The 18,339-nt window shown below is 36.5% G+C and overlaps 1 protein-coding gene across 1 annotated transcript in view; it reads right to left on the bottom strand.

Annotated features, from left to right (window-relative positions):
* The window catches only part of DNAH8 (dynein axonemal heavy chain 8), a 404,075-nt gene that overhangs the window by 207,115 nt on the left and 178,621 nt on the right, over nucleotides 1-18,339 (bottom strand). Inside the window, exons 39-42 of the mRNA XM_027876336.1 lie at nucleotides 10,228-10,332; nucleotides 9,629-9,790; nucleotides 6,033-6,257; nucleotides 5,220-5,392 (exon numbers count right to left, since the gene is read on the bottom strand). Of these exons, the coding sequence (XP_027732137.1) occupies nucleotides 5,220-5,392; nucleotides 6,033-6,257; nucleotides 9,629-9,790; nucleotides 10,228-10,332 (665 nt within the window). The remainder of the gene's footprint in view (nucleotides 1-5,219; nucleotides 5,393-6,032; nucleotides 6,258-9,628; nucleotides 9,791-10,227; nucleotides 10,333-18,339) is intronic.

Here is an 18,339-nt window from a genome sequence, read left to right as displayed (position 1 = left end):
TGTCGTGACTCCCCTGCCCTGTCCCCCAAACAAAAGAACCAACCAACTAAACTTTGTTTTAGGTAAACTGTCTTTTCTTTCTTACTTCTTTCCTTCCCGCCTTCCTTCTTTCCTTCCTATTTTTTCTCTCTCTCTCTCCCCCTTCCTCTTCCTCTCTTTATCTTTCCTTTCTGAGTCTTTAATTGGTCCTTATAAGGCAGGACCTCCAATACTATCACTTTCCTGGTTGCCCTCACATGGACACACTACCGTATCTCAAGGTCTTTCCTAAAATATGATGCTTAGGTTTGAACATAGTACTCCAGAAGTGGTCTGACAGGGCATAGTATAGAGTGGTACTACAAGCTCCCATGATCTAGACACCACACTTTCTATTAAGGCAGTCCAAGATTTCATTAATTTTTTGGATGTAATATCGTATTTTTCAAAATTTTATCGAGCTTGCTGTCCACTAAACCATCCAAATAGTTTTTCATATGAACTGTAGTCAGTCACTCCCTATCCAATACTAGTAGGGTTTGTCTTTTAATCCAAGTTTAGAATTTTACATTTATCTGTGTTAAATTTAATCCTTTTAGATTGCTGTTTTAATCTATTAAAGTCCTAATTCTTTCATTTAAAATATCAACTCTGCCTCCCTGCTTCATATCTACTTCAAATTTTATAAGCACGCTATCTATGGCTTTTCCCAATTCAGTGATTAAAATGCTGAAAACCACAGACCCAAGGATAGGCCCCATGGTATGTAATTAGAGACTACCTTCCAAGTTGACATTGATGCATATTAATTATGACTGTTACAGTCATTTAATCAGTTTCAAATCCATCTAACTGTACCATCTTCTAGTCCACATATTTCTCTTGTCCATAAAGACACTTTGTCACATGCTTTGCTAAAATTCAGGTATATTCTGTCTATAGCATTCTTCTGATCTATCATTCTAATAACCCCATCAAAAATATTAGGCTAATTTGATATGACATTCTTTTAAAAAAAACTATTTATTTATTTCTAGTTTTCAACATTCACTTCCACAAGATTTTGAGTTTTAAATTTTCTCCCCCTCTCTCCATCCCTCTCCCCAACATGGCATGCAATCTGATATAGGCTCTACTTATACATTCATATTAAGCATATTTTCACATTAGTCATGATGTAAAGAAGAATTAGAACCAATGGTAGGAACCATGAGAAAGAAGAAACAAAACAACAACAAAAAAAAAAAGGAGCGCAAATAGTATGCTTCCATCTGCATTCAGATTCCATAGTTCTTTCTCTGGATGAGAATAGCATTTTCCATTAAGAGTCTTTTGGAGTTGTCTTAGATCCTTGCATTGCTGAGAAGAGCTAAGTCTATTAAAGTTAGTCGTCGCACAATGTGGCTGTTACTGTGTACAACTTTTTCTTGGTTCTGCTCACTTCCTTCAGCATCAGTTCATATAAGTCCTTACAGGTTTTTCTGAAGTCTGCCTGCTCATCATTTCTTATAGCATAATAGTATTCCATTACATTTATATACCACAACTTGTTTAGCTATTTCCCCAATTGATGGGCATCTCCTTAATTTCCAATTCTTGGCCACCACAAAAGAGCTGCTATAAACATTTTTGTACATGTGGGTCCTTTTCCCATTTGTGTGATCTCTTTGGGATACAGACCTGTAAGTGCTATTGCTGGGTCAAAGGACATGTACAGTTTTATAGCCCTTTGGGCATTGTTCCAAATTGCTCTCCAGAATGGTTGGATCATTTCACAACTCCATCAAAAATGCATTAATGTTCCAATTTTCCCACATCTTCTCCACCATTTATCATTTTCTTGTTTTGATTTGCATTTCTCCAATCAATAGTGATTTAGAGCATTTTTTCATATGACTATAGATAGCTTGAATTTCTTCCTCTGAAAACTGCCTGTTCATATTCTTTGACCATTTATCAATTGGGGAATGATTTGTGTTCTTATGAATTTGATTCAGTTCTCTATATATTTTAGAAAAGAGGCCTTTATCAGAGACTGACTGTAAAAACTGTTTCCTAGCTTTCTGCTTCCTTTCTAATCCTTGTTGCATTGGCTTTGTTTGTGCAAAAGTTTTTCAATTTAATGTAATTAAAGTCATCCTTTTTTTTTTTTTTTAGGCAATTGGGGTTAAGTGACTTGCCCAGGGTCACACAGCTGGCAAGTGTCAAGTGTTTGGTCTCAGGCCGAATTTAAACTCAGGTTTTCCTGACGTCAGGGCCGGTGCTCTATCCACTGTGCCACCTAGCTGCCTCAAAAGTCATCCATTTTGCATTTCATAATGTTCTCTATCTTGTTTGGTCATAAATTCTTCCCTTCTCTATATATCAGATAGGTAAATGATTCCTTGTTCTCCTTGTTTGCTTATAGTGTCAGTCTTTTTTTTTTTTTGCTTCAAGATGTCTTTAATATATAGAAACGCATTTTTTGTAAATAGTATTTTTTTTCCAATGACATTTAAAGATAGTTTCCAACACTCATTTTTAAAATTATCTTTTAAATTAATTTATTTTTTAATTTTCAACATGTACTTCCACAAGATTTTGAGTTCCAAATATTCTCCCTATGTCTCTCTTCCCCCTACCCTAAGACTGCATGCATTCTGAATACCCCTGACCCTAATCTGCCCTCCCTTCTATCACCTCCCCTTCTCTCTTGCCCTTCCCCTTCTATTTTCCTACAGGGCAGGATAGATTTCTATACCCCATTGCCTGTATATATTTCCCAGTTACATGTAAAAATAATTTTTAACGTTTGTTTTTGGGGTAGCTAGGTGGCACAATGGATAGAGCACCGGCCCTGGAGTCAGGAGGACCTGAATTCAAATCCAGCCTCAGACACATAACACTTACTAACTGTGTGACTCTGAGCAAGTCACTTAACCCTAATTGCCCTCACAAAAAAACAAACAAACAAAAAAAAAACATTTGTTTTTAAAACTTTGGGTTCCAAATTCTCTCCCTTCCTCCCTCCCCACCCACCCTCATTGAGAAGTCAACCAACTCAATATAGGTTATACATGTATAGTCATGCAAAAAAAAAAAAAACCACTTCCATAATAGTCCTATTTTAAAAACTATATTTCCCTCCATCCTATTCCACCCCCCATTTTTTTCTATTCTCTCCTTTGACCCTGTCCCTCCTTAAAAGTGTTTGTTTCTGATTACCCCCTCCCCGAATCTGCCCTCCCTCCTATCATCTTCCCTCTCTTATCCCCTTCCCCCCTATTTTTCCTGTAGATAGATTTCCATAGCCAATTGAGTGTTTATGCTATTTCCTCCTTAAGCCAAATTCAAAGAAAGTAAGATTCACTCATTCCCTCTCACCTTCCCCCACTTCCCCTCCACAGTAAAACTTTTTCTTCTCTGTTTTATGTGAGATAATTTATCCTATTCTACCTCTCCCTTTCTCCATCTTCTAGTATAATCCTCTTTCACTCTTTAATTTTATTTTTTAGATATCATCCCTTCATCTTCAACTCACCCTGTGCCCTCTATGTATACACACACACATATATATATTCATACACACACACACACACACACACGTATGTATATTTCCCTCCAACTACCCTAATACTGATAATGGTCTCAAATATCACCTTTCCATGTAGAAATGTAAACAGTTCAACTTTAGTAAATTCCTTATGATTTCTCTTTCCTGTTTACCTTTTCATGCTTGAGTCTTGTATTTGAAAGTCAAATTTTCTATTCAGTTCTGGTCTTTTCATCAAGAATGCTTTAAAGAACTCTATTTCCTTGAATGTCCATCTTTTCTGCTGAAGGATTATATTCAGTTTTGCTGGGTAGGTGATTCTTGGTTTTCATCCTAGCTCCTTCGACCTCCAGAATATCATATTCCAAGCCCTCCGGTCACTTAATGTAGAATCTGCTAAATCTTTTGTTATCCTGATTGTTTCCACAATACTTGAATTGTTTCTTTCTGGCTGCTTGCAATATTTTTGCATGCTGGCCCACACTGAACTGCACTCCTCTCCCAGCCTGACACAACAGACCTTTCCCAGGTTCTCTTGGGCTGGAAATTTGTTTTACTCTGTCTTTTTGTGGGTTCTGCTGCTCTAAAATTTGTTTAGAGCCATTTTTTACAGGTATTGGGAGAGGTTTGGGGGAGAGCTCAAGTAAGTCATTGCTTTTACTATGCCATCTTGGCTCCGTGTAGTATCAGTCTTTATTATCTAAATCAAGTACCCGTTTTGATTTTATCTTGGCATAAGGAGTAAGAGGTCAGTCTATGTCTAATTTCTGCCATCCTATTTTCCAGTTTTCCCAGCAGTTTTTGTTAAATAGTGAGTTCTTACCCCAGAAGCTGGAGTCCTTGGATTTATCAAATAGTAGATTGCTATAGTTATTGACTGTTTGTTGTGTCTTGTGTGCCTAACCTATTCCACTGATCCACCACTCTATTTCTTAGCCAGTACCAAGCAGTTTTGATGATTGCTGCTTTATAATACAACTTAATATTTGGTAAGGTTAGGCCACCTTCCCTAATATTTCTTTTCTCTTGATTTTCTGGATCTTTTGTTCTTCCAGATGAATTTTGTTCATTGTTTTTTCTAGTTCTATAAAATATTTTTTTGGTAGTTGATATGACTTATTCTTGATGAAGTCATACTGGCTCTTAGTAATCATTACTTCCTTTTCTTAATGCTCATGAACAACTACTTAATAATATGTGCCTGAATTTTGCTAGGAATGGAAGTCATACTTATCTGCTTCTAATTTGAATAATCTTTTCTATTTAAAGAAAAATTAACCCAACTTTTACTTGTATCTTCTGGAATTCCTCTAATTCTCCACAAACTTTCATCACTGACAAGGTTCAGCCATCAGGCTCACAGGTTGTCTCAGTACACTGTGATGTAGGTCATCTAGGACTTAGGGCTCGAACTCAATGAAATGATATGTGCTTTTGTCTCACTAATTCTTTCTTTGCATTCATTCTTCAGAACTAACATTCACTGACATATTCTTGTTTTGGTTTTCTGGCACTAAGTCTGTTTTGTTGCCCTGTATATTTTGATATTTTTCTACATTATACAAATTAATTTTAAATAACAATTCCAGGTATTTCACTATTAGGACCAGCAATTCATAAGCAATACTTAATGTATACCCCAAAAAATTTATAAACTGCAAAAATTCTGTTGAATCTAACTATAAGATCACACAAAAGTGCCTTTTACCTATCTGTTAACGGGGTAATAACTAGACGATCAGTACATCCAAGAAATTCATTCTGGTAGACAAAATCAACATCTGTAATGGAAACTACAGTTTGGTCCAAATCTTCCTTAAAATAAAATCTGCTCTGCTTTAGCCATTCAAAATCTGTAGGTGATTTGATATGCATTTTTACCTTTAAAACACAAAACATAAAAGTTATTATTATGTTACAATGTCTGGTTTTATAAATGCTTGAGCAATCACACTAAATTTAAAAATTCTGTGTTGGGTTGTCTATCTAGTCTAGCATATTATGACACCAATGGATATCTGGTAGAAAAGTATGGCTGTCTTCTTTTTGGTCTTCATCCAAAGGTTATATATATGCCCAAAATATTGTTGATTTCCTTTAGCAACTTGTTAGAGAGGTGGTGAAAGCTGGATAAGGAATTTCAGTTTTAGCTTTGTCATTATCTACTATAATTTATTATAGCAGGCTACTGGAAGAGCCTTTGGTGATATACTTGGTAGATGGTTCACATCTTCCCCACTCTGAAATTTCTAGACAAGAGGTTTAGCAATTGTTTTCCATGGAACCCAGAGGCTTTACTTGCATTCTTTAGGAAATTGTTAGAGTTTCAAATGGTATTTTGAAAATGGAATTGGGCTCTGGATATTTTTGTCAAATTAGTATTTTCATACACATATACACATGTCAATTAAAAAAGAAAATGGGACATATAAAATAGGGACAAAAATACATACAGCTACAATATTGTTTATTGTCACATATATTAAAAAAAAATTTTAACTTTAAGAAACTTATACTTTACCAAGTCATCAAAGATATCTCTCTGGTGTACATGGATAGTAATTAGGGTTTCAAATTTCACTCTATCAAACTTGGTCAGATCATGAGTTGTCTGACTAATGAGAACATTTAAAATATCCAAAAATTTCTGATTGGTCACTTGCATAATTTTCCTGTCATCTTTTGCATTATTTAAGGCATCTTCTGCATCATGTGTCCACAACATTTGAATTCCCAGCAGTCCTACCTAGAGATCCAAAATATGAAGAACATTACCTAATATTTATAAACAATGAAGAAACAATTTATAAACAATAAACAAAAAGTTTATTTAGTAATCATCTACCCTAAAGGTAAATATTTTTCCCTCATTTAAGCTAAAACACATATGCTATCTTTGGGGCTATTTATTTTGCTCAGTATCCCCCTCATTGAGAAGGCAAGCAATTTGATTTGATACAGGTTATATATGTACAGTCATGCAAAACATATTCCCATATTTGTCATGTTGTGAAAGAAAACAAACAAAAAAGAAACCACACAGGAAAAATAAAGAAGGTTAAAAAAAAGTATGCTTGGATCTGCATTCAGTTCTCTTTGGAGACGGATAGCATTTTTCATCATAAGTCACTGGATCACTGTATTGCTGAGAACAGCCAAGTCATTCACAGTTGATCATCATACAATACTGCTGTTACTGTGTACAATGTTCTCCTGGTTCTCTGCTCATTTCACTTTACCTCAGTTCATGTAAGTATTTTCAGGTTTTTTGAGAGCATTCTGCTCATGATTCTGCAAATGCTTAATTAAACTACTCATCCACTCACCCTTGACCTCACATTGAGACGTACAACTTCAAACAGTGATTCTAACCACATGCAGCCTTTAAACTAGGTGATATGAAATACTGCTCAAAATATTTAAAAAAGTAAATTTATGGCATCTTACATCTGGAATTTCTCCTCTCAATGACCCTCACATTCACTGGACACAGGCACTTAATAAGCCCATTTTGACTACTAAACATAGCAAAAAGAAAGGTGAAGATACCTATATCAAGCTTGAACATTTCCCCAAACCCTCTCTCATACCCACAAATTATGAAAGTTTAAAATAAGAAAGTGTTTGTCTGGAACTCATTTCAGGATCAGGAACTACACCAGAAGGGAGCAAGGGAAGCAGAAGGGAAAGAGAGCCATTCACCCCTCTCTCTTATTAGCAGATGGTATTTTGAACAGTTGTCAGCCCAGGCCACTGTGGATTTGCCTCCATTGCACAGAACTCTGCCAGATGGGTCTCCAGGCGCCATGAATTTCAAGAGTACTGGCTTTTCCAATGCTTCCTTTTCTCATCCTGATTCTGAGTAGGTACAGTCTTTGGCTAAGATAGCAACAATAATCATCAGCTACAGTCACACCACAGTCTCAATCTTAAATTTTTAGACCTACAGAAGCCATCACTTACAGTTCCCAGTCCCCTGGTAGGCAGCCAGGGGAACCAAAACTTAATGACAGGGTAAACTCACATTTTAGGCTATCATAGCAATGGAAAGCCATGCCACACATAGCCACAAGGAAGTCAGTACATCAAGAGCGGCAGTTCCTAATTTCCTTAAGCCGCACATAGTAAACTGGAAGTCTTTCAAGGACAGCACAACAAAAAAATTTAACACCCATGTATGCCTGCACTCAGATCTCTTCACAATTATACTCTTCTTTGTCAAAACTTACAGGAGTCCTCAGTGAATTAACTTATAGCTGTTTGGAATAGGACATGATGGAAGAAAAGCGTATCCCTCCATCTTTCCACCTCTTGGCTTTAGTTAGAACAGGTTTTAGAAAAGTGGACACCAAGAGACATGTAACTAGATTGATGAGGCTACTTTCTATTGTTCACAGGGCAGAACCTGGATTCAAAACTGACACTCCTTCACAAGAGGGAAACATCTACCTTGGTATTCAGATCTAGCAAGAACTTAAAGTGTGGAACAGATGATGACTTCTTCAAGAAGTCAGAACTGTGAGCGTGGAAGATTATAATATATTACATAATTAGACTGGGATTAGTGAGTGGAGCCTAAAGCTAGCCTGAAGGCTTTGCTCCTAGGTCTTATTTTTTCTCTTCTCTTTGAGGACAGAATTGGCTTCAGTGGGTTTTGCCACTCTTCTCTGGCAACTGCACTGGTGGCCTAGTATGAGTATCTATCAATAATCCATTTCTCTCCTCTTTCCAGAAACATTTTGTATGTCTTCTTGGATCTTCAGAGTTCTTGAGAACTATAGTCACAATTTATAGAGGTCATTTTTGGGGATGGATTAGTATGTTTATTCCTGAGCTGGAAGTTTTCCTGAAAGTTCACGTACATCATAATCCTTACTGACTATCTCCCTCTTACTGATTTGCTTGCTTTTTAAAATTAAAATGTTTTTTAAAATTCAATTTTATTTTTAGTTCCAAATTCTCTCCTTCTCTGAACCACTGAGGAGGCAAGAAAAACAAAACTCATTAAAATATGTATAGTCATGTGAAACAAATTCTTGTATTAGCTTCATCCAAAAAACAAAGAGAAAGAAAGAAAAGAAAATACACTTTAAACTATACTCCAAGTCCATTAGGTCTTCTTCTGGAGGTGGGCAGCATATTTTCTCATTAATCATGGTTGCTCATTATGTTGATCAGAGATCCTAAGTCTTTCAAAGTTGATTATCAATATTCTGTTAGTTCTCCTGGTTCTGCTCACTCCACTTTGCATCTTACTGACTGTCTTATGAACAAAATTGTACAAGTGGGAGGTGCTGCAGGCCTGTAACCAGAGTGGTGGCTGTGTGAGGGGAGAGGTGTCTTAGTGGTTAAATCTCATTATTTTCTCTACCTATATTGTCCTTGGCTTCCCTGCAGCATGCACACTCTTAGATACTTTCTCCTGGCTGTCCCAATGCCTGTTTCACTGTTCTGCTTAGTGTCCAACGCTAGGTCATCATCTTCTTAGCATGAGGATTGTCAGGCCTCTCTTTCAAGCATTCTCTTCCCTCCCTCTTTGAGTGTGAGGGCACCAGGTCTCTGATCTAAGTCTGTTTCTGTTTCCTTTCTAAATTCTCTCACTTGATGATCTCATTAATAGAGATGTCATAGGTTGAACCTAACATCATGAGTTCAAGTATTTTCTCTACACAGATGGCTCCAAAATTTATATCATATTTATATTACACCATTGACTGCCTTTTGGTCATCTCCTTTTACAAACCTGCCTTTTCTCCAAACTTCCCCATTTCTATTGATGATATGGCCATCCCTCAAGTCATCCAAGTTTTTAACCTCAGAATCATCCAAACTCCTCAGCTTGGCAGTACTGCCTTTGACAACTTGCCTGCAATTCAACTTCCAAGCCTTATTTACTGTTACTTCCTTCCGCAAATCTTACATTACATCCTGGACTGTTGGCTAGTTTTCAAACTTGATATTCCATGACCTAAATGTCTGAACTACATAAAACTTCTTCATTCCACAACAGATGTGATGCCTACAAGCACAGCTTCAAGGTCACACATACCACAAATGTATCATACTATTTTCACATAAATTTGTTTGTACAATTATTTTAAAATGTTGTGTTCTCACCTGTGCTGGAAAATGGAATAGGAAAGGTAAGAGTTGGAAACCAGTGTCACTAATTTGATAGTATGCTAATCGAATGACATTGTGTAGTGAAGACATTTGCATTCTTAACAAGTCCAGAAGCCAAATCTCCACTGGACCTTTGGCCATGACTGGGGTATCCAACTGAAAAAAATTAATGAATGCTTATTACAAACAAGTTATGTCATATTAGTAATTTATGTATTACAAATTCAGCAAATTAATTCAAACAGTTCACAAGCAGAGTGACAACCATGGTAGGAAACTGAATTTAATTCTTCATATCAAAATAGTTGAAACAGCAATAGATGTGCAATTTTGGAGAATCAAAGCAACCTTAATGATCTTCTAGTATAACCTCCTCATTTTATAGTTGAACATACTGAAGCACAGAAAAGTTAAAAGTGACTTGCCCAAGGTCACATAGCTAGTTAGTGGCAAAGCTAAGATTATACTCTACCTCTATATTGCTCAATGACTCTCTACAACTTTTTCTATGTTTATTTGATCTTTAAAACATTGGCAATATTAAAATCAATAATTTCATCAATAATAGTAACATTTTAAGGAAGTCAAATTACTTGAATTTTTTCTCCTTCTCTTGATATGACTGTTAGCATCCGATCATAATCCTTTGCATGAAATTCCACTTCATTTATGTTATCAGATACTGCAGGTAAATGAGGCTGAAAAATAATGAAACATTATGCAGAACAATAAGCAAAAATATCATCAATTATTTTGCAAAATTACCGAGACACTACCAAAACAGGGTTCAAATCTGTTTCCAAAAGAAGATCCAACTGTACCACTTCTGTAACTTATCTCACAGATAAATCTGAGTCTCACTTACTTTCCTGAACATAACTCTACATTGCCCAACTTTCTGTTTGCCTTTTCTTTTCCTACATCCTCCATAAAATTGTATAAGATGAAATGGATACATATGAAAGCTCTATTTAAAGCTGCCAGACCAGGAATGGCCTCACTACTGATGTGACAACGGAAATAGTGGAACATGTAATTGCTGTTTCTTCCACCTCTACTCATCCAGATATACACTTTTGGGGGGAGTGGAGAGGGAAAGTGGGAACCACCCTAATATGACTCCATTTTAGTGATATGCATAAGGCAAATAAAGAGGTTGCACATTCTATTCAGAGTAGAGACTGGTAAGCTGGGGGAAAATGTTCTGCACCAGTAACAGGTTCATTGATAATTTTTAATTTATTTTAATTTTTCCTATAATCTGTAGGTTTTTAGAATAGGAAATAGAATAAATTCTATAATAAACATAATTTATTATTTTTCTTCCTTTCTTGAACTTTCAAAAGGTGAATCCTTGACTTTTAGAGGTAAAGCCCAGATGACTGAGGAGAGAAAGCAGCCAATCTCTCCCAACATTTCCCTCCAAACAACTTTAAAATAATGCTTCCAATGAGCAGCAGAGCCAACAAAAGGTCAAGGTCATCGATTTTTACAGCACCAAGACAAATTAGGAGGCCAGAGAGGTTTGGGATGCTGAGGATGAGAGTCTATTTGGTGGCAACACCAGCAGGGGGCCTTGGAGGTGGCAATACCAGCTGCAACAGCAGTAACTTTGGGAGCTCTCTGACCAGAGATAATAAGGAGATATGACAAATGGTCACAAAGAGACTACGCAGGATCTTCATGCTAGCACTGGGTACAGGACCAAACACTGTTTGGCAGCTCCAGTGCCTACACCCACTTCTGAATCACAGTTCCGCTGCTAAGAGTAGTGCTTCCTGTCCTAAGGGAGAAGGGGCCCTGAGGAGCAGTATCAATTGAGGTCACAAAGGAGCAGTGATGATACTTTTCCTCAGATCAAACCCCCTTGGAAGCACTAAGAACTTTCAAATCCCCAGAACTAACTCTAAAAACAACAGTATGAAAAAGCCAGAGGCTTAGTACACTGCTCTTTCCATCTCCATCCTGAGTTGTTGTTGTTGCTTAATCGTTTCAATAGTGCCCTATTCTTCATGACCCTTATTGGTTTGTTTTGTTTTTTTGTTGTTTTTTTTTTTCCACAAAGAAAATGGAGTATTTAAGATTTAGTGAATTGCCCAGGGTCACACAGCTAGCAAGGGTCTGAGGCCAGATTGGAACTTGGGACTTCCTGACTCCAAGTCTGGCACTCTATCCACTATACTACCTAGCATCCAAGAATAGAGTACAACTTTAACACAAAGTTAAAGTCAAGAAATAGACTACAAAAATGACCATACAAATAAGCAAAAACCTAATCATAAATAGCTCATATGGTGACAGGGAAGATCAAGGCACAAACTCAGAAGAAGACAATGATGTCATAACAGCTACAAGGAAAGCCTCAAAGAAAGACGTGACATAAGCCCAATAAGAATTCCTGGGAAAGATAAAAGTGATCTTCAAAATCAATTAAGAGTAACAGAGGGAAAACTGGGTAAAAGAATGGGAGTGATGTAAGAAAATTATGAAAAGACAATTAACGACTTGGTAAAAGAGGTACAAGAAATACTGAAGAAAAAAAACTGACCAAATGGAAAAGGAGGTACAAAATTGCCAAACAGAAAAAGAGGTATAAAAGCTCACTAAAATAATTTCTTAAAAATTACATTTGGGCAAATGGAAGCTACTGACTCCATGAGACTTCAAGAAACTATAAAACAAAGTCAAAAAATGAAAAAATAAAAGAAAATGTGAAATATCTCATTAGAAAACAACTAACCTGGAAAACATATTGAGGAGAGATAATTTAAGAATTACTGAAAACCATGATCAAAGAAAGAGCCTAGATATCCTATTTCAAGAAATTGTAAAGGGAAACTGCTCAATAGTTTAGAACCAGAAGGCAAAATAGAAGTTGAAAGAATTTATCACTTGAAAACTCCCATATCAAAGAGAAAATACTTCAAGCAGCCAGGGGGGGATAAAAAAAACAAAAAACAAAAAAAAAAAACAAAAACAAAACACCTCAAAACATTCAAATATGGAGCCACAGTCAGGATCACACAAGATTTATCAGCTTTCAAGTTGAAGGAACAAAAAGCTTGGAACATGATATTCCAAAGAGAAAGAATTATAACCAAGAATAACCTATCCAACAAAACTGAGCGTAATCTTTCAGGGGGAAAATGGATACTTAATGAAATAGAGGATTTTCAAGCATTCCTAATGAAAAGACCAGTGCGAATAGAAAAGTTGACATTCAACCATAAGACTCAAAAGAAACATATAAATGTAAATATAAAAGAGAAACTTTATAAAAGACTCAATAAAGTTAAACTGTTTACATTCCTATATGGGAAGATGATACATGTAACTCCTAAACACTCTATTATTATTAGTGCACACAGAAGGACTTTACATAGACAGTATAAGAGTGATCTGATTATACTGGGATGATCTTCAAAAAACGGACGGGTGAGAAAGAGAGATGCATTGGGAGAAGGGGAAAGGAGAAAATTATGTCACATAAAAAAGGTACATAAGGAAGAGTTTTTTACAGTGGAAGGGAAAATGGTGGAGGGAAAGACAATGCTTGAACTTCACTCTTATCTGAATTCATTTAGACATGGAAGAAGATATATACACACACTCAAGTGGGTATAGATGTTTAGTTTACCCAACAGGGAAGTAGAAGGGGAAAGGAAAAAGAGAGAGAGAGACAGAGACAGAGACAGAGACAGAGAGAGAGGGAGAGAGAGAGAGAGAGAGTTGATAAAAGGGACAGCAGATTAAGGGAGGCAGTGGTTAGAAGCAAAACAGCCTTTACAAAACAGACAGAGTAAAAAGAAAGACAGAAGGATAAACAGAAGAAAATAGGATGGAGGGAAATGCACAGTTAGTAATCCTAACTGTAAATTTGAAAGGGATGAATTCATTCATAAAATGGAAGCAAATAGCAGAATGGATTAGAAACCAGAATCCAATATGCTATTGACACGAAATAGAGAGATATACACAGATTTAAAATAAGGGACTGGAGCAGAATCTATTATGCTTCAGTCAAAGAAAAATGACAGAGCAAGTGATCATGATCTCAGACAAAGCAAAAGCAAAAATAGACCTAACGGAAAGAGATAATCAGGGAAACTACATTTTGTTAAAAGGCACACCATAGACAATAAAGTAATTATCAATATTAAACATATATGAATGAAATGGCAGAGCATCCAAATTCTCAAAGGAAAAGTTAAATGAGGTATAAGAGGAAACAGTAAAACTATACTAATGAGGGAACTCAACTTAACCTTCTCAGAGCTAGATAAATCTAACCATAAAATAAATAAGAAAATCAAAGATATGAATAGAATTTCAGAAAAGTTAGATATGATAGACTTCTGGAGAAAACTAAATGGCAGTACATGGGCATACTTAGCTGTACATGGTACCTTCATAAAAATTACCCATGTATTAAAAAAAATAAAAATAAATAAATAAATTACCCATGTATTACGGTATAAAAACTTCACAACCAAATGCAGAAAAGCAAAAATATTAAATGCATCATTTTCAGACCATAATGGAATAAAATTATATTTAATAAAGGACTATGGAAACAAATTAAAAATTAATTGGTAATTAAATCAATCCTAAAGAATGAGTCAAAGAACAAATCATAAAATCAATAATTTCATTAAAGATAATGACAACAATGAGACAACATAACAAAATTTGTAGGATAGTTTGGCCAAAGCAGAATTTAAGGGAAAACTCATTTTCTAAACATGTACATCAATAAAAGAGAGAAAGATATCATCAATGAACTGGGCATGCTAATAAAAAAAAAAAACTAGAAATGGAACAAGTTTAAAAATTCCCAATTAAACAACAAAATAGAACTCCTGAAAATCTAAAGAGATTAATAAAAATTGAAAGTAAAAAGATTAATGAACAGATAAATTAAATTAGAACTGGGTTTATGAAAAACCCAATAAAATAGATAAACCATTGGTTAATTTGATTTTTATTTTTATTTTTTTCTGAGCTTAAAAACATGTCATTTATTTTTTAATTGAGACCCTAATAATTTACCCCAGACAGAGGTTAATACATCAATCAGAAATAAAAGTTTTTGTCCCTTTGTATATTTTTGGAAGGAGGTGGTAAAAATAACTTCAAGTATGCCTGTTGTATTTGTGGTATTTTTCCTTTCATTCATGATAACTTGCTGAAATATCAATTTTAAATAAAAAAAACTTTTAATGAATAAAAAGGCAAATTAGCACATCTTCATTTTCTAGGATAGTTGAAAATGATTTAGGGTTTAAGGAAAGCCTTAATTGTATTGGCAAAAAATACTATTAGCTTACATTTCAATTGTACTTTCTGGTTTACAGAGCATTTTACTCACAAAAATCATATATTCCTATTTCTATTCCTATTTTCTGGAGGAGTGAACTGCGGCTCAGAGAAGTAATATGCTTTGCCCATGGTCATAGACTACTAAGTAGCAGAGGTGAAATTCAGATTTTTTGCAGATTTTTTGAGTCTGAGGCCAAATGTTTTTTCTTTATGTTGTGGACATGATGGTAAGGATGCTAGACTTGTGAGACTGAGGACCTGATGTCGTCTTCACTTTGACATTTACTAGCTGTGTGACTAGCATGCCCATCTCCCCTCAATCCTCAGAAAAGCCTGGCTCGATCCATCCAGCTCTGCTATCAATTGATTTCTTTCTTCTCTGGTCAAACTCCTTGAGAAGGCTGTCTGCAATCAATGCTGCCACTTCCTTTCCTTTCACTCCCTTTTTAACTCTGTAGTTAAGCTTCTGATTTCATAATTTAAATGAAACTCCTCTCTCCCTAGATACCAGTGATCTCTTAATCACCAAACCTAATGATCTTTTCTCAAACCTCATCCTTCATCACCTTTCTGTAGCCTTTGAGACTGCTGATTGCTTGTTTTTCCTTGTTAACATCTTCTCTTTCGGTTTTTGTGATGCTGCTCTTACATTGTTCTACTCCTACCTATCCGTCTTTTTTTTTATGGTATTTTTTATTTTTTTTTTGTTTTCAACATTTACTTCCACAAGATTTTGAGTTCCAAATTTTCACCCCATCTTGCCCCTCCCCCCACCCCAAGATGGCATGCATTCTAAATACCCCTTCCCCTAGTCTTCCTTCCCTTCTATTTCTCCCCCCCCTTCTCTCATCCCCTTCCCCTTCAATTTTCCTGTAGGGCAGGATGGATTTCTGACCCCATTTCCTGTATTTCTTATTTCCCAGTTGCATGTGAAAACATTTTTTTTTAAACATGTGTTTTTAAAACTTTGGGTTCCAAATTTTCTCCCTTCCTCCCTCCCCACCCACCCTCATTGATAAGGCAAGCAACTAAATATAGGTTATATATGTGCAGTTATGCAAAACACTTCCATAGTAGACATGCTGTGAAAAACTAACTCCATTTCCCTTAATCTTATCCCACCCACCCATTTATTTTATTCTTTCTTTTGACCCTGTCCCTCCTCAGAAATATTTGCTTCTGATTACTCCCTTTCCCAATCAGTCCTCCTCTCTATCATCTCCCTACTGTCTTGTCCCACCCCCCCCATTTTCCTGTAGGTTAAGACAGATTTCCACACCCAATTGAGTGTGTATGTTATTCCCTCCTTAAGTCAAATCCTATGAGAATAAGATTCACTCATTCCCTCTCACCTTCCCCCATTTCCCCTCCACTGTAAGAGCCTTTTCTGGTTTTTTTTTGTGGTATAATTTACCCCATTCTACCTCTCCCTTTCTCCTTCTCCTAGTATATTCCTCTCTCACCCCTTAATTTTATTCTCCAGATATCACCCCTTCATCTTCAACTCACCCTGTGCCCTCTATCTATCTATCTGTCTATATATACATACATTTAATTTTTTCCCCTCCAACTACCCTAATACTGACAAAGGTCTCATGAGTTACAAATATCATCTTTCCATGCAGGAATGTAAACAGTTCAACCTTAACAGGTCTCTTATGATTTCCTCTTTCCTGTTTACCTCTTCATGTTCCACTTGAGTCTTGTATTTGGAAATCAAATTTTCTATTCAACTCTGGTCTTTTCATCAAGAATGCTTGAAAGTCCTCTATTTCACTGAATGACCATTTTTTCCCCTGAAGGATTATACTCAGTTTTGCTGGGTAGGTGATTCTTGGTTGTAATCCTATCTCCTTTGTCCTCTGGAATATTATATTCCATGCCCTGTGGTCCCTTAATGTAGAAGCAGCTAAATCTTGTGTTATCCTGATTGTGTTTCCACAATACTTGAATTGTTTCTTTCTGGCTGCTTGTAATATTTTCTCCTTGACCTGGGAACTCTGGAATTTGGCTGCAATATTCCTAGGAGTTTTCCTTTGGGGATCTCTTTCAGGAGGAGATCAGTAGATTCTTTCAATTTCTATTTTGCTCACTGGTTCTAAGATATCAGGACAGTTTTCCTTGATAATTTCTTGAAAGATTCTAGGCTCTTTTTTTGATCATGTCTTTCAGATAGTCCAATAATTTTTAAATTCTCTCTCCTGGATCTATTTTCCAGGTCAGTTGTTTTTCCAATGAGATATTTCACATTGTTTTCTAATTTTTCATTCTTTTGGATTGGTTTTACAGTGTCTTGATTTCTCGTAAAGTCACTAGCTTCCAATTGCTCTATTCTAATTTTTAAGGAAGTACCTTCTTCAGTAATCTTTTGGACTTCCTTTTCCATTTGTCCAATTTTGGTTTTTAGGGCATTCTTCTCTTCATTGGCTTTTTGGACCTCTTTTGCCATTTGGGTTAGGCTATTTTTTAAGGTGTCATTTTCTTCAGTATTTTTTTGGGTCTCCTTTAGCAAGCTGTTGAGTTGTTTTTCGTGATTTTCTTTCATCACTCTCAGTTTTTCCTCTACTTCTCTTACTTGCTCCTCAAAATCCCTTTTGAGCTCTTCCAAGGCCTGGGACTGATTCATATTTTTCTTGGAGGCTTTGGATGTAGGAACTTTGGCTTTGTTGTCTTCTTCTGGTTGTATGTTTTGATCTTCTTTGTCACTAAAGTAAGATAACATAGTCTGACTCTTTTGCGCTGCTTACTCATGATCCCAGCCAATTATTTGAGTTTTAAACTCTTTGTTAAGGTAAAAGTCTGCTTCCAATGTGAAGATGTACTGTCCCAAGCTTCAGGGGTTTGTACAGCTGTTTTCAGAGGTACTTCTAGGGACCTGTAAAATTTTCAGTTCTTCCAAGGTGGTATGATAAGGGGCGAGGTGTTTCCTCTCCACAGCCATAACAAGCTCCACCACACCAGCATTCCTCCTCGCACCAGGACCGCCTAAGGACCGCCCCTCAGAACTGTGACCCAGATCCAAGCACTGGTAAAGCAAGAGATTCCTGCCTCAGCACTGGCAAAGAGATCCCTGCAAACCCCCTCTGATCAGCCACTTGATTTCCCCTCAGTCTGTGGGCAGGAAGCTCAGGAAAAAGCCTTGGCCCCAGGCTGGGCTTGAGACTTGGGGCTGAGACCTAGCTCCTCTCTCACCGCAGTCACAGACTTTTCCCACTGACCTTCCACGTTGTCTTTGGCATTCCTGGGTTGAGAAGTTTGGAAACTGCCACAGCTGCCCAGGATTCAGTCCTCTGAGGCTTGCTTCCAGTTTGCTGAGGCCTGTGCGGCCACACTGAGCTATGCTCCTCTCCCTGCCCAGTGCAATATGCCTTTCCAATCAACCATCC

This window comes from Vombatus ursinus, unplaced genomic scaffold (genome assembly GCF_900497805.2).
Source record: "Vombatus ursinus unplaced genomic scaffold, bare-nosed wombat genome assembly UNPS02014811.1, whole genome shotgun sequence".
Lineage (NCBI taxonomy): Eukaryota > Metazoa > Chordata > Mammalia > Diprotodontia > Vombatidae > Vombatus > Vombatus ursinus.
The sequence above is the reverse complement of the archived record's forward strand: the minus strand, read 5'-3'. Positions and strand labels throughout refer to the sequence as shown.